Source organism: Castor canadensis, chromosome X (genome assembly GCF_047511655.1).
Source record: "Castor canadensis chromosome X, mCasCan1.hap1v2, whole genome shotgun sequence".
Lineage (NCBI taxonomy): Eukaryota > Metazoa > Chordata > Mammalia > Rodentia > Castoridae > Castor > Castor canadensis.
The window spans coordinates 14,701,322-14,717,093 of NC_133405.1; the positions used below are offsets into that span (position 1 = coordinate 14,701,322).

Genomic DNA, 15,772 nt, shown 5'->3' on the forward strand with positions numbered 1-15,772 from the left:
CCAAGATGCCCCACTACTGACGAATGGATCAAGAAAATGTGTTATGTATACACAATGGAATTTTATGCAGCCATGAAGAAGAACGAAATGTTATCATTCGCGAGTAAATGGATGGAATCGGAGAACATTATTCTGAGTGAGGTTAGCCTGGCCCAAAAGACCAAAAATCGTATGTTCTCCCTCATATGCGGACATTAGATCAAGGGCAAACACAACAAGGGTATTGGACTTTGATCACATAATAAAGCGAGAGCACACAAGGGAGGTATGAGGATAGGTGAGACACCTAAAAAACTAGATAGCATTTGTTGCCCTCAACACACAGAAACTAAAGCAGATACTTTAAAGCAACTGAGGCCAATAGGAGAAGGGGACCAGGAACCAGAGAAAAGGTTAGTTCGAGAAGAATTAATCTAGAAGGTAACACACATGCCCAGGAAATCAATGCGAGTCAACTCCCTGTATAGCTATCCTTATCTCAACTAGCAAAAACCCTGTTCCTTCCTATTACTGCTTATACTCTCTCTTCAACAAAATTAGAGATAAGGGCAGAATAGTTTCTGCCGGGTATCGAGGGGGTGAAGGGGAGAGGGAGGGGGTGGGGGGTTAAGGGAGGGGGTGGGGGAAGGGGGGAGAAATGACCCAAACATTGTATGCACATATGAATAAAAAAAAGAATAAACAAACTTGACTTGACTTGGTATATATACATAGTGGGGTATTTCTCAGCTACTAAGAAGAATGTAATCTTGTCATTTTTGGCAACATAGATGGAACTATAGGCCATTTTATTAAGTGACACGTGAGGCACAAGAAAGAACAATACTGCATATTCTCACTCATTGGGGGAAGCTGCAAAGAGTTGATCACATAGAAGTAGGAAGTAGAATAAAGGTCATTAGAGGCTAGGAAGGGGAAGGGGAAAAGAGGATAGAGAGAGTGTGGAAGGTGCCTAAGTACAGTTAGAGAAGGGGAATTAGTTCTGACGTCCTGTAACATAGTAGGGTAATTATAATCTGTGATAATTAAGTAGACATTTCCAAACAACTAGAAGGAAAGAGTTAATATTTGAGGACATAGAATTGCTAATTCCTTTAATTTGATCATTATACATTGTTTATGTATATCAAATTATAATACTACACTCCATAAATAAATGCAGATTTTATGTCAATTAAAAAACAAAAAGTAAAAAATAAAACTAATTTCAAAATGAAGTTTGGCAGTCTAATTTTTTATAACTTGGGTCTACTTGTCTAGTGTGAGAAAATTCCATATCAGGAACATTGCAAGGATCTGACCTGATAACCTTGCATTATTTTTATTTCTGTTTCCATGTTTTTAGATTTTATCAATATCCATTTTTTAAGTGTTGACCTTTAGCTGACTTTTATGACTTTAAAATTTGTTTCCTTCGGTTACATTTTTCTGATACATGCCCAGTTGAGTTCTTGTTTTGACAATTTTCTTTCTTTCTTTTGTTCTTTCTCTTACAGGCTTCTTTCCCTGGGAATTTGCACTTAGTTTTGGTTTTACGTCCTACCAGTTTTCTTCAACGAACTTTCACAGACATTGGATTTCGATTTAGTCAGGAGGATTTCATGCTCAAATTACCAGTAAGAGTACTGGTTAAATGTTCTGTCCATTTAATTCTCATGAAGACATTGTGCCATGCTGTTTATGTTTTAAATGTGCCTATGTAACATTCGAAATAAAATATAATGTGTCTTCCAAAAATGTAAATTTTAAATGCTCTAGAGACTTCTGCTTCTGTTAAAAAAAGGAAGAGGTCACGTAATTTTTAACAAAACAATTTCTTTTGAAAAATCTGTATGTTATATGTTATATATGTGTGTATATATATATATATATACATATATATGTGTGTATATATATACATATATATGTGTGTATATGTGTATATATATGTGTGCATATGTGTATATATATATATGTGTGTGTGTATATATATATAATATATATACCTCTGTGTGTGTGTGTATAGTTGGGACTTTTATTTTTAGTAAACATGAATGTTTTATGCATCTGAACTTTCATGAACTCACATCCTGAGCTAGTTCATAGTACTATGCTCTTTATTTTGAAAAGATATTTTTATATGTGTTTACTGTCAGGAATAGAGTGCTCATAAATTTTGACATTTTTGGAAAGATCTCTCCTTTTTTATAAGTTAATAACTTACTATACAAAGTTCTTTCACTTTGTTGTAAACATTTTTTCATAAGATTGGCCATTAACAATGAAAACTTTTAGATGGAGGAGAATTAGGTGTTTTTGTTTCTATGCAGGTTAATTTTTCTTTACAGAGAAATGTTTCGTAAATAAAAATTGTTATTACCTGAAGAAGGTAATACCTCCATGCGTTGGGGGGCATGTGCTGGAGAGACCTGTTAGGACCATTTATACACGAAAACTTGCTTCTAAATGTATGCTAAAGTTCATTTTACAGTTTAATGGAGGGATGTCATGAAGGGCAGTTAACAGTATCTTTCTTGCTTATTTATATAGGTTGTTATGCTGAGCTCAGTTAGTGATTTGCTGGCATACATTGATGACAAGCAATTAACCCCTGAGTTAGGCGGCACCTTGCAGTACTGCCACAGTGAATGGATCATCTTCAGAAATGTATGTTGCTTTTGCCCTTACTGTAGAGCCTATAGTTCATATTAGTCTTTAAATCTAGTTCTAGAAATTTTTCCTATTTGGGAAAACCAGATTTTTGGGGCTCCTACTTTTCAAATATACATAATTCAACATTTTGATTTTCTTTCATAGGAAATATCTAGAAACGATGAAGAGTCACTGAGGATGGCAATTGAAGGAGAGGCCTAGGGAATAAGGAGTTGTATTGTGCTCATCCTTTCCCATGGCCATGTAGTAACTTGAAGACACAAAGGGGTGGTGTTAAACCCTGGAACTACTGATTTTAGCTGGATGATCTTGGGCAATACACACAACCTCTCTGAGTCTTAGTTTTTCCAACTGTAAAATGGGAATAATAATATCTTACCTTCTAGAGACCTTGGGATGATGAAATTAGAGCCAAACATAAAATGTTTTGTTCACTGCCTAGCATATGCCAAGTCCTCAATAAGTGCAAGTGATCCCATTAAGCTTATCATCCTAGTGAGGCTCCCAAGGCAATTAGATTTGTGGTAAAGAGTCCTTGTCTTGTAGAAGCTTACAAAGAGGTAAGGGCCATGTGCCTCTCAGATGGGAGTCTGTGATTTAAGTATTTTGACTTCCCAGAGATATGGGAAGACTTCTGAAGAAAATAATGATGTTTCACCAAATGAGGGTTGCATTTTCCTCATTTCCATTCTTCATTCAACACTTTATGTAACAATTCATTCAACAGTTCACTCATTCATGAACAGGTCTATTGTCAAAATTAGTAATATCTAGCCTTTAACAACCTATGAAGCCTAAATAAAGAGCAGGTACCTTGAGATGCATGCTAAACAGATGTTTTTTACCTTTCCTCCATCTTTCTGTCTGTGAGCAATTGATTTTGAAAACAAAATAACACAACCTTACTTGCCATTTTAGGTTAACAGAGCCTTTGGGATGACACCTTTAGATGTTTGGCAGTATTAGCAATGAATTATTGTGACAACTTATTCTCCAGTACCTTAGACCATCATCTTGTTTAGAATACTAAGGCTGTTCATAAATGATAATAAACAGATATAAAGTGGCTTTGGTGTTCTCACCTCTCTTCAGAAGGAAACTTATTATCAAGCAATTTTACCAATTGCAGAGTTTAATAAAATAAGGAAAACACTGTGGTGTCCAAGGGCATAAAAAAATTACTCAGTACATGGTATCTTTAAGAAACAGCTTTCATGACTGTCTAAAGAATAAGTCTAGAAATTTAGAAACAAAGGACATTCAAGAAGACCTTTAAGCCAGGTTGTCTGTGGCTCATGCCTGTAATCCTAGCTACTTGGGAGGCTGAGATCAGGAGGATCATGGTTTCAGACCAGCCTGAGCAAAAAACATTTGTGAGAGCCCATCTTGATGGAAAATCACTGGGTGTGGTGGCACATGGCTGTCATCCCAGACCTTATCTCCAATATAACCAGACCAAAAAGGTCCGGAGGCATGGCTCAAGCTGTGAACACCTGTGTCCCTCAGTTCAAATCCCAGAACCACAAACAACAAAAACAAAACCTTTAACCTTGCTTTTAGTCTCTTAGAGGCTTAGGTGCACAGTGAGAGTTGATTGCTAAGGGTAATGTCAAGCTTCCTTAGCAGAAGAGAATTCATAGCATATATGTTGGCTGTGAAATCCAAATACCAACCAATACAATGATTAATGTAGGTTTTGGTATGTTGGCAGAGATTCCATAAAAGATTAATTGGCTTTTTGCAGGCTATAGAAAATTTTGCCCTCACAGTAAAAGAAATGGCTCAGATGTTGCAGTCCTTTGGAACTGAACTGGCTGAGACAGAGCTGCCAGATGATATTCCTTCAATAGAGGAAATTTTAGCACTGCACACTGAAAAGTATCATCTGTTGAAGGTATGTCTGATAGAGCAGGCAAGCAAGTTTTGCATGGCTATTCTTGCACCAGAAAGGCCCTTGATATGTTCATTTCACACTGATTGTTACATATGGGAAGTTAAAAGATATTTATATATTATATAAAAATTATAAAAATATATAAGAGAAGAATGGTCTGGATATGTTAACTCTTAAGTGTCCTCTTTGTAAATGGCACGTTATCTTGACTTGTTCATTTGAAAATACAGTATCTTATAAATGTTCCAGAATAAGTAACCTATAGTCATTTTTTAACCATGCATTCTTCTTGTGGAAAGGCCCTCTCATTTGGAAAGCAAGGATAAGAGTCAACAGTTGGACAGATGTTCTATTTGAACTTTGTCACAGGTAGAGTGTGACATGAAGAAGGAGCACTTGATGAAGAGTCAGGGAGCCTGGTTTCTAGTCTTATCTCTACCATGAAGTAGTATTGGGACCACAGCCAGCATCACTCAGTTTATTGCAAGCTCTCTTTTCTATACAGTCTCACACTTGATGTTTTCTAGAGTATGCCAGGGGTGACAAATTGATTTCATTCTCTTCAGTTCTGTCTAGAGCATTAGGTTGTGATGGATTTGGGAGCACAATGATCAAAAACTTAGAGTAGTTATCTCTCCATATAGCTATCCTTAACTCAACCAGCAAAAATGCTTTGTCTTCCTTATTATGCTTATGTCTTTTCTTTAACAAAATTAGTGATAAGGGCAGAACAGGACCTGCCTGGAACTGAGGGGTGGGGAGGGGGGCAGGGGGGAGAAATGACCTAAACAATGTATGCACATGTGAATAAATGAACAACAACAACAAAAAGAACTTTTAGAGTCACTTGTCAAAAAGTTTATGAGCAATTTGAACAAGTACCAGGGATCTGAGTAGACTCATCTCCGTCATGTGATAATAGGCATGCTGGATACACTGGCAGGTTTGAGCTCTATGTGGGGTGACAGGTCTCAGTTAAGAAGAGGAGAGAAACTGGGAATGTTTAAATCACAATCTGAAAGCAAAATTCTGCTCAAGGAAAGAAAGCTCTTCTTGTTTCTCACAGTGTGTGATGTCAGGCAATTTACTTGGCCTCCTGTGTATTTTGGTTTCCTTGCACATACAATGAGGTGTATGATTATGGTGGTGGTGATGATGAACGCATGTGTGTGTTGTGTACAGTTGTTGTGATGATGGAATGAGATCAAGTAAGTATGCATATAACAGTTTTTAGCACATAGTTGGTGCTTTATAAATATTTGCTCTTTTTTTTGGTGCTGGAGATTAAACATAGGGCCTCACATATGCTAAGCGCACACTCTGCCACTGAGCTACACACCGCCATACCAGCTCCTTCTGCTAAACTTTTGCTTGCAATTTTTGAGGACCCTTTGTTCTTCTAAGGAAGTCTAAATCTCTCACTCTAAGATGTCTAAAGATGGTCTATGTTTTCCACCATTCTCCAAGTGTTAGTTCTTCTGAACAAGGACATAAGCACCATGGTGTTAATTAAAGCGAAATGTGAAATAAAGTAAGATGCAAGGCAGGGAGTGGTCAATTAACAATTAAGTAGTTAGTAAGAAAGAGCTGGGCTCATGCCTCTAATCCTAGCTACTTGGGAGGATGAGATTGGAAGGATTGCGGTTCAAGGCCAGCTCAGGCAAAAAGTACATTAGACCCCATCTCAACCAATAGCTGGGTGCTGTGGCATACACCTGTCATCTCTCACCCCAGCTATGTGAAAGGTTGAGATTGGAGGAATTGTGGTTCCAGGTCAGCCCAGGCAAAAATGTATGTGAGACCCCATTTCAACAGAAAAAACTGGGCATGGTGGTTTGCACCTGTCATCCCAGCTATGCAAGGAAGCATACATAAGAGGATCATGGTGCAGGCTGGCCTGAGCAAAAAGTGAGACTGTATCTCCAAAATAACCAGAACAAAAAGGGGTGGAGGGATGGTGTAAGCAGTAGAGCGCCTGCCTTGTAAGCACAAAGCCCTGAGTTCAAACACTAGTACAACCCCCCCAAAAAAAGATTAGTAGGAAAGGTATGTAGTTATTTCTTAATATGCATTAACCATTATTTGTAACTGTATGCTTTCTAGTGTGGTGGTGTTTATTGTGCTACTACTGCCTTATTTGAACACATTAAAATATTAGCAGTATAGAATGGAATAAATTGGAATTTGCTGTTAGTAAGAAAAGATGGCTAGAAATAGCAGGTGATACTTGTGATTGTAAGGATTTATAAGACAGTGATTGCAATATTTTACTGTATGGCAGAGGTCTCTTGGATTCTTTCAGCTTGTGGGTTCTCTGAAAACAAAGGTCATTCTAGAAGTCCTATTTCCATCTTTTGTGCCATAGCTGTATATTCCCTTCGCTTTAGTTCACTCAGGTCAGATTGCTAATGACTGGTGTTGTGCCTTTGTACAGAATGATATTACAGCTGTAACCAAAGAAGGCAGAGTTCTGCTAACGAGTCTGGAGATGCCTGCCCCTGAAGGTGCTGTCAGCTCACGTCTTGACCATCATCAGCAAATAAGTGGTGACTGGCAAACTGTTAATAAGTGAGTACTCCCTTGCTGCTTTAGAGTTACTTAATTTCTATTTTCAAAAAGGAAATGTATGTCTTTGATGTAAAGTATTTCTGGACCTCTGACGTCTGAGAATGTCTTCCCAGGATTGTCCTGCAGATATGAGTTTGCTTGCAGAATGAGCTTGTGTGAACACTGATTGTATCTACCTGAACCAAGTGTCACACACCATGACTGTGCCTGTAATTCTTAATGTTCACATTTAGCTACATACCTGAAACACGGGTGGTTGTTTTTAAAGAATTGTTTGACTTTTCTTTGTTAAGATTGCTGACTCAAGTGCGTGATATGGAAACAGCTTTTGATGGATTTTGGGAAAAACACCAGTTAAAGATGGAGCAGTATGTCCAACTATGGAGGTTTGAGCAAGATTTTCAAGAGGTCAGTTAAAAGCATTTCTTTTCTTTATTATCTGTTAGCTTTTGGTTTTTGAGACTGGGTCTCATTATATGTCCCAGGCTAGCCTTGAACTCATGATCTTTCTGCCTCAGTCTCCCAAGTGCTTGGATTATAACCATGAACCACCACATCCAGCTTAAAGCTTTTCTTTATTCATTTCTTTTCGTTGTGCCAGAGGTTCTGACTCTTGAGCATCAGAAATACAGTCTTATAAGATGCCCATTTACAAACCTGTATAGAGAAAAAAGGAGACAAGTATAAGTGGGGCTTGACTTAGAATGAAGAAAGTGTCCACTAAAACTTCAAGACTTTTCTTCTACTTCTTACTAGAAAGTACCAAGGTGCCAGTGGGTATAACAGGGACAAAGTTGCTTGCTACCTTGAGGTTTGTCATTCACAGTTATTTTCAGGCTATACGATAGCTTTCCAGGGAAATAATACTCTCTTCCTTCTTGGTTTTTAAATACCATGTGCCTATGTCAATGGCATGCTCTAACACACATTTTTTTGGATCTATAAAAAGCTCAACAGATGAAATTAGATTATGTTTAGTTATACATTATTCAAAAGAATGAAGGTATATTCCAGGTGGATCTCCTGGACAGTCCATCTGCTATTTGTGTTGCAGTCCTGTCCATGATGCTACAAGAACAGGACTTGGCTGGCCACCAGGGAAAATCAATTCTCTTCTCTCTTGCCTGTGCCTAGCTTGTTTTCTGCCCATGAATGAATTACTTGCATAGTACTTTATTTGTTCTAGAAGACTTAAGTACGTGGGGCACTGCTTTCTAAACACAGGGCCCAGTTACTACCAGCCAGTTCTTTGATTCAGAGAACTTTTGAAATGCCATGAACCCTTCTTAAAGAAAGAATAGTTTAAAATACTCTTGTTCCTTCCATTATTTGTGCCTCTTCCCTCCCCAGCCCAATACCCACAAAATTGTGAGTTCAAGGCCAACCTGGGCTACAGTCTCAAAAAATAAAAAAAAGTAGAAATACCTATTTACCTTCTTCTAGAGTAACTGATTGATAATATTTTGCCCCATTTGCTTTATTATTTCTACTCCTTTTCTCATATATACAAATAATATTTTTTGGCAACAATTATTTTTTCTGGCCCATTTGAGAGTAAGTTTGTATAAGTGATTGTGCCTTTCCTCTAAATACTTTAGTTTTTTCTAATAATAAGAATATTTTCTTATATAACACACTAGGGTTAATCAACTTCAGCACATTTAACACCACTGCAATGCTTTTATATTACCTGCCATCAGTATTCCTGGTCTGTCAATTGATCCAATAATGTCCTTTCTTCTTTTTCTTTCAATACAGGATCAAATCTAAGTTGTCACGTCCCTTCAGTCTCCTTGAATCTAGAACGTTTTCACAGCCTTTGTCTTTTATGATTAGCATCATTTTGAAGAATACAGTCCTTTGGGTGAACTTGGCCTTATGCTTGGCTATCACCAGCCCCCCCCACTGAAAGTTAGCATACACTAATAGTACAAGGGGGTTTATTGTGATAATTCCATATATGCATACTGTGTACTTTGAATAAATTCACTCCTCCATTATATTTCTTTCCTCTCATCTTCCTTTTTCAAGCAGTGTTTCATTACTTTCATTATGCTGTATTCATATATGTATATGTGTGTGTATATATATAAAAAACCTATTTTGATCCTCTTCACCTCCCCCTACTCTCTCTTTTCCCCTTCCCCTTTCCCACTGCTTTCCCCACTGCTGGCAGTCTCCCTTTTACATTCATGTTCCATTAGTAGCAGCAGCAGCATCATTTTAGTTCAGAGAATACAGTCCTTTTTACATTTTTTTAGAGACTAAGAAAGTTTATTAAAAGGAAAGATAGAAAGATAGTACACAACCCAGACACAGGTACAAGCACATCTGATAACAGGTGCAATGAGTTATACAGTCCTTTGTAAAATAAAACTTCATTTTGAGTTTGTCTGACATCTTCTCATAGATTTAGTCTGTGTATGATCAACTAGACGAGATCGGGTATGTTCAAGGTGGTATGGCCGTAGACATGTATGATCAACTAGAAAGCCACCAAATTGGCATGACCTTCTCAGGGTGTGACATCTGGAGGTGAATGATGCCCACCTGTCCCCATTGTTGATATGAATTTTGATCAATCAGCCGGAGTGTTGTTGAATTTCCTCACTGTGACATTACTCACCCTTCCCTCCTTGTAAATTATAGAAATTATGTGGAGAGGAAGGTTAAGATATCTTGCTCCTCGTGACAATTGTCCAGAGATTTAGCATCAATTGATGCTTCTTTCCTGAACCAATCTTTACTGGGGTGCTTGCAAAATGATGATTTTCTAACATTTACCCGTCCATAGTAAGCATCCTGTTGAAACCTGAGCTTTCCCTTCTCATTTCTTTATTTGATTCCTAAGTTTCTAAATTTTTCATGTATATAATTGATCGCTGTTCTTAATTCCTTTGGTGTTTCAAACTGGCTATTCTATCCTTGTAACTTGTTCCAACCTTTAAAAAAACTGACTTCCTTACTTTCTGACATGAAGAGATATTCAAGTCTCATCTTGTACCTTTTCTACCTTGGAAGTGGCCATTTTCCTCAGGAAACTTGGTTTCTTTTCTAGGGAATGTATTAAAGTTGAAGGTGTCTGGGTGCCAGGTGTGCTCATGGTACCAGAGTGTGTTTTCTTCCAGACCATTCATCACAAAGCTGGAATATACATATTTGTATGTAGTCATATGCAAATACATGTACACATATGTATGAGTGCACATGTACGTAGTGATCTTGTGTAGAATCACAAGTCTACATCAATATCCGGAAAGTTACATTTTAACAGATTATATCTTTCTGTGAATAAAATAACTGAATATATTTTCCATATGTGTAATTTTGTTCCATATCAACATTCTTGTTGATCACTGTTAAGGGAAAATGCTTAATTATTTGTATGTTTTTAAAATCTTTATTTCCTGTTTTTTAGCTTGTGACTCAAGTTGAATGTTTATTAAATCAACAAGCGCAGTTGGGTGATATAACAGGGAATATAGGTCAAGTAAAACAAAAAATAAAACAACTGGAAAAGTTAGATGAAAAGTCTCAGGTAAGATTCCATTTTAGATGTTTACTGATTGCATTTTCGATGCTGCTGATATTTGAAGGGGATGGAGGCATGGCTCAAGTAATAGAGTGCCTGCTTAGCAAGCAGGAGACCCTAAGTTCATACCCCAGTATTGCCAAAAAAAATAATGATATTTGAACCTGGTGGCTCATGTCTATAATCTCAGCTACTCAGGAGGTAGAAATCAGGAGGAACGAGGTTTGAGGCCAGTCCAGACAAAAAGTTAGCAAAACCCCATCTCAATCAATAAGCTGGGTGTGTTGGCATGCACCTGTCACCCCACCTACAGGAGAGGTCACAGGTAGGATGATCATGATCTGAGGCCAGCCCTGGGCAAATATGAGAGACCCTACCTGAGGAAAAAAAAAAAGGCTTGGGTGTTATGGCTCAAGTGGTAGAGCACCATCCTAGTAAGTATGAGGCCCTGAGTCCAAACCCCAGTACCACAATAAATAAATAATAAGCAAATAAATAAATAGAAGAATGATATTTGGTGCCTGGAAATGATGGAAACATATAAGAGCACAATTCCTTAAATGACCACTATATGCAGTCAAACCCAATGTAGACACTGGTACAGTAGGAAGAGAAAGTAAACTGGCTTTAAACTAGGGAGCTTTATTTTTAATACAGGTTTTCATCTTTGATTGTGTTGTAAAATGTATAATATAGAATTTTGTCCTCTTAACCATTTTTAAGTGTCAGTTCAGTAGTGTTGAGCATATTCACATTATTCTGAATCTGCAGAACTTTTTCACCTTGTAAAACTGCAACTCACACTCGTTACAAGGCAGATCCTCATTTTAAGCGTGGCTTTCCCAGTAGCTAGATAGGCTAGTCATTTCCTCATCTGGGCTTCAGTTTGTTTTATTTTGATTTTTTTCCCTTCAGTCTTGAGGATTGAATTCAGGGTCTTGTGCTTGCTAGGCAAGCACTCTACCACTTGAGCAATGGCCCCAGTCCTTTGGCTTTTAGTTTGTTTTTCAGATAGGGTCTTGCACTAACATTGCTTGCTCTGGCCTCAAACCACTCACTATCCTCCTACCTCTTCCTCCTGAGTAGCTGGGATTCTAGGCATGTGCCAACATTCACAGGCCTTTATTTTGCTTTCATAAGTGTTCTTGAGCTCCTGCTGTGTTTCATTCACTGTACTGGGAGAGTCAGTAATTAACAGAGTGGAGGTAAGGCCACTAAGGTCCTTTTTGGTGTTCACTTTAGGTATTTTAAAAGTATTCAGGTGAATGATGAATGGAATGAAATATCCAAGGCTGGGATGATATGAATTATGTTAGCTTTCATTTGACTGGGATATACTTCAGTTTATATGTGTAGTTCTTTTTAAAATGTGTCCTCCATACCTGGAGAAGTGAAAATCGTGGACATTCTTAGTGGGATGGGATGGCTAATTTTCAGTATCTGTGACCAGAAATGCATAAGCTTCTGATGGATGATATCACTACTGTAGGTAGTTAACTGTAACTGTAAACTTTTTTCAGCTTGCAGGGATATAATATCAAATCATGGTTTTTGTCATGTATCTCTCCTGTTCAAGCAATTCACTTTTTAATTATTGTCCTTTTTCCCTCTATATGAACAGAGATCATATAGTCATTATTTTCTTTCTTTCTTTCTTAAAACCAGGACCTATTAACAAAAGCCCGGTATGTGATATTGCATGGTCACAGGCTTGCGGCAAATCACCACTATGCTCTTGATTTAATCTGCCAGAGATGCAATGAGCTACGTTACCTTTCTGATATTTTGGTTAATGAGATCAAAGCAAAACGGATACAGCTCGGCAGGATCTTCAAAATGCATAAATTCCTGCAGCAGGTAGTGTGATGGGAAATGATCCATTTCTGAAAAAGAGTGTAAATTTCTTCCCTGGGTCCTCTCAGCCTAAGGTACTTTGCCCTTAGCCTTTATGCTACAACAGGTCAGGGTCTGGTAGAGCTTGGGATTTAAATTTGTAAGAGGTCTTATGATCTGAGCTTGAGTATGGCTTTCAATACATCTACCTATGCAATATTCATGGCAGATTCAGTACAGTTCCAAGTTTACTCGGTTTTGAATATTGCGATCATGGTGGTGATCACACCCTTTCCATTTTGAGAGTATCTTTGAAGCCTCAACTGGTGATCCTTTGCACTCGGAACACTTTTAAAAGCCTGTCGGCATTTTCCTGAAGCCTGAAATTCCTTCCACATTTCATAGCACAACACTGAAAATTAAACAGTGTTTGTTTGGAAAATAGTCCTCCATGGCTTGTTAATCTGACCCCTTTTCTGATTCGGTAATGAATTGAAAGGCTACCCTACAGATCTGGTCTTGGCAATAGAAAATAAAATAGGAGTATCAGTTACAGGTTTCATATCTGAACATAAACATTTTAATCTGCACATCTCCTTTTCTAGTAAGAAAACCTTTATTCTTGTCTTTGGAAATCACTAAGCATTGATATTACACGTTATATTTTGCTAGGAGATTCATATTTCAGCTATTGATTTGAGAATAACATGCAGCTAAAGTGTTAGTGTGGAGAAAATGGTCAGACTCCTGCTGCAGATTAAATTACTTGTTAGGAAATAAATGCAGTGCTTCCCAACCTTGGATGTAGAACAGCAATACCTGTGGAGCCCTGGAAAAGCACAGATGTCTGGCTGACAGCACAGAATTCCTGAATCACACTTTCTGGGGTAGGAACCCAGATCTTTTTTTTAACAGCTGTGAAAGCCATTCTGAGTGATAGAAATGAGGGCTGATGACCTGTCTTTTAATGGAAAACCTGTTTTGTCTTTATTCATTCACATGTTTTTCCCTTAATTCTCTTACCAGGCTCTACAGTGCTGTGATGAAGGGGAATGTCTTCTAGCTAATCAAGAAGGAGACAAGTTTCAGTCTCAAGAAGGTGCTCAGAAAGCACTTCAAAACATTGAAAATTTTCTTGAAATGGCTCTGCCCTTTATACATTATGACAGCGAAACCCTACAGTGTGAATTTGATATGCTTTTATCTCCTGAACTCAAGGTAAGAGGCACTTCTTTTCAAATAAACAAATTAAAAAACTGTTAAATTACAATAGTGTAAGAGTTTTACTGTCTCACAGCTAACTTTATGGCAGTCTGCACATGCCTAGTCTTTGAGGGTTGGGGACCATAATAGTGTCACTGTGAAGCATCAACAAATCCAAAGGTGTATAAGCTTGCTATGTAATGAAGAGTAATTTCCTTTTTGAGTTCTGACTCTATTATTTTAAAACTCTTTAAACATACTAAGAGCTCCCACAAATATTTTCCTGTGTATCCTTGAAGAAAGGCCCAAAGCTATAATGTTGGGCTCATGGCAAGTACATTTCACCTCAAACACCTTTCCTTTGTGCTGAGGTGGCCACCCACAGATGCTCTGTGGACACAAACCTTGCTTTCTTACTCTGTTTGTGAATGAGGGATAAAGGAAGGATCTGGGTTTTCTCAGGGAAAACGGCAGAAGCAGAAGTTGGTTTAAGCAGGGTGGAGAGGTATGGATTGGTTCAATACTGTTCCTTGGAGATGACAGGAAGGACTCCTCTTAATTATAGATAACAGCGCTTGTGATACTACGTGTTGGTAAATGTATAGGTACGGTTGGCACAGTACCTAAATGCACACTTAGCTGCAACTCCTAGAGGATGCCCCTGAAAATCGGGAACATGGTTGAGGCAATAACTAAGTGATTCTCTGGAAGCAATCAAGCTTAACTCTAGCTGCCTCAAAGCAGCTAGGAGGGGCAGATGTATTATCCATTCGTGGCTCTGAAGAGCCATTACAGCATAGAGAACTAGAAAGAGAATGTCCTGCAGGCTAAAATGTAACAAAGCACTACGACAGTGTGGTCCATCAGATTGTTTGTATAACTTAGTGACTTTCTTATGCTAAAGAAGAAAGAGTAATATGATGTCTTTTCCAGCAACTCTCCCTTCCAGCCAATGAGGGCAAATCAGTGTGTGCAGACACCAACCAGTTCCATGACTGCTTGATACTTTTCTTCTCAGCTTGTTTTTCATTGAGATGGTTTTATATCCATGTGAAGAGAATACATTAATCTGACTTCTGTTAGTTTCCTAAATTTCTTCCACTTATATTTTTAACTCTAAAATTTTTTTGATGGTTGGGGTTTGAACTCAGGGCGTCACGCTTGAAAGCCAGGTGCTCTTACTGCTTGAGCCACTCTACGAGCCCTTTTTTGTGAAGGGCTTTTTCAAAATAGGGTCTTGCGAACTATTTGCCCTGGCTGGCTTCGAATGGTGATCCTCCTGATCTCTGCCTCCTGAGTAGCTAGGATTACAGGCGTGAGCCACCAACACCTGGCTAAATTAATGTTTTGATTGTCTGAGTCAGAGCAATGTAACAGGGATTGTTATGACCCATTTTAGGAAACATTTCATAGAATTCTTATGCAACCTACAGATTCAAATGCAGACTGTACAACTCAAGCTTGAAAATATTCGCAGTATATTTGAGACCCAGCAGGCTGGTTTCAGGAACCTGACAGATAAGCATGAGAGGCCAATGGAGTTTGTGGTACCAGCACCAGAAACTTTGATGGGACCTGGAACAATGCTTTTTTCACCCAAACATGGTAAACTCTTTCGTTCACCTTCCCTATCTCTTCTTGTCTTGCTGATGTTTATTTTGCTACACTTGATGGGCATACTGAATTCTTTCTTCAATCCTAACAAATTGAAATTTTCTTGTAACATCATGTTTAAATGTTATTGTACAAGGCAGGACTCAGTTTGAGACTACTGTGTTGTCATAAAACATGGTGGTAACACAGAATCGTGCAAGGCGATGGACATCTCAAGATTGAGTGTTCTAGTCTGAGAAATGAGTGTGAAAATTTTATCAGCATCAAACATTTATACTCTTATTCAGCAGGTAAAGGAAAGCATATGAAACTAATATATACATTCATGTGTATACTACATTAGTAAACTATTACTTAGTTTTTACATGCTTCTGGTATATAAGCAGCTTAGATAATAGGATGGTTTGCCTTTTCTAAATACATGCAGGTAAATAGAATAATTTTGTTGGTAATTTCCTGGTTTAGATCCCATTTTC

At 38.0% G+C, this 15,772-nt stretch overlaps 1 protein-coding gene across 9 annotated transcripts in view; it reads left to right on the top strand.

Annotated features, from left to right (window-relative positions):
* Mcf2 (MCF.2 cell line derived transforming sequence) overlaps positions 1-15,772 on the top strand; it is a 104,612-nt gene that overhangs the window by 58,264 nt on the left and 30,576 nt on the right. For 6 of the 9 annotated variants that reach the window (XM_074062689.1, XM_074062688.1, XM_074062686.1 and 3 more), the window contains 9 exons: positions 1,497-1,616; positions 2,530-2,646; positions 4,397-4,546; positions 6,981-7,114; positions 7,408-7,522; positions 10,533-10,652; positions 12,312-12,503; positions 13,506-13,697; positions 15,116-15,287. In XM_074062689.1, coding sequence (XP_073918790.1) covers positions 1,497-1,616; positions 2,530-2,646; positions 4,397-4,546; positions 6,981-7,114; positions 7,408-7,522; positions 10,533-10,652; positions 12,312-12,503; positions 13,506-13,697; positions 15,116-15,287 — 1,312 coding nt within the window. The remainder of the gene's footprint in view (positions 1-1,496; positions 1,617-2,529; positions 2,647-4,396; positions 4,547-6,980; positions 7,115-7,407; positions 7,523-10,532; positions 10,653-12,311; positions 12,504-13,505; positions 13,698-15,115; positions 15,288-15,772) is intronic. The other 3 variants (XM_074062690.1, XM_074062687.1, XM_074062692.1) reach the window with 1 other exon arrangement.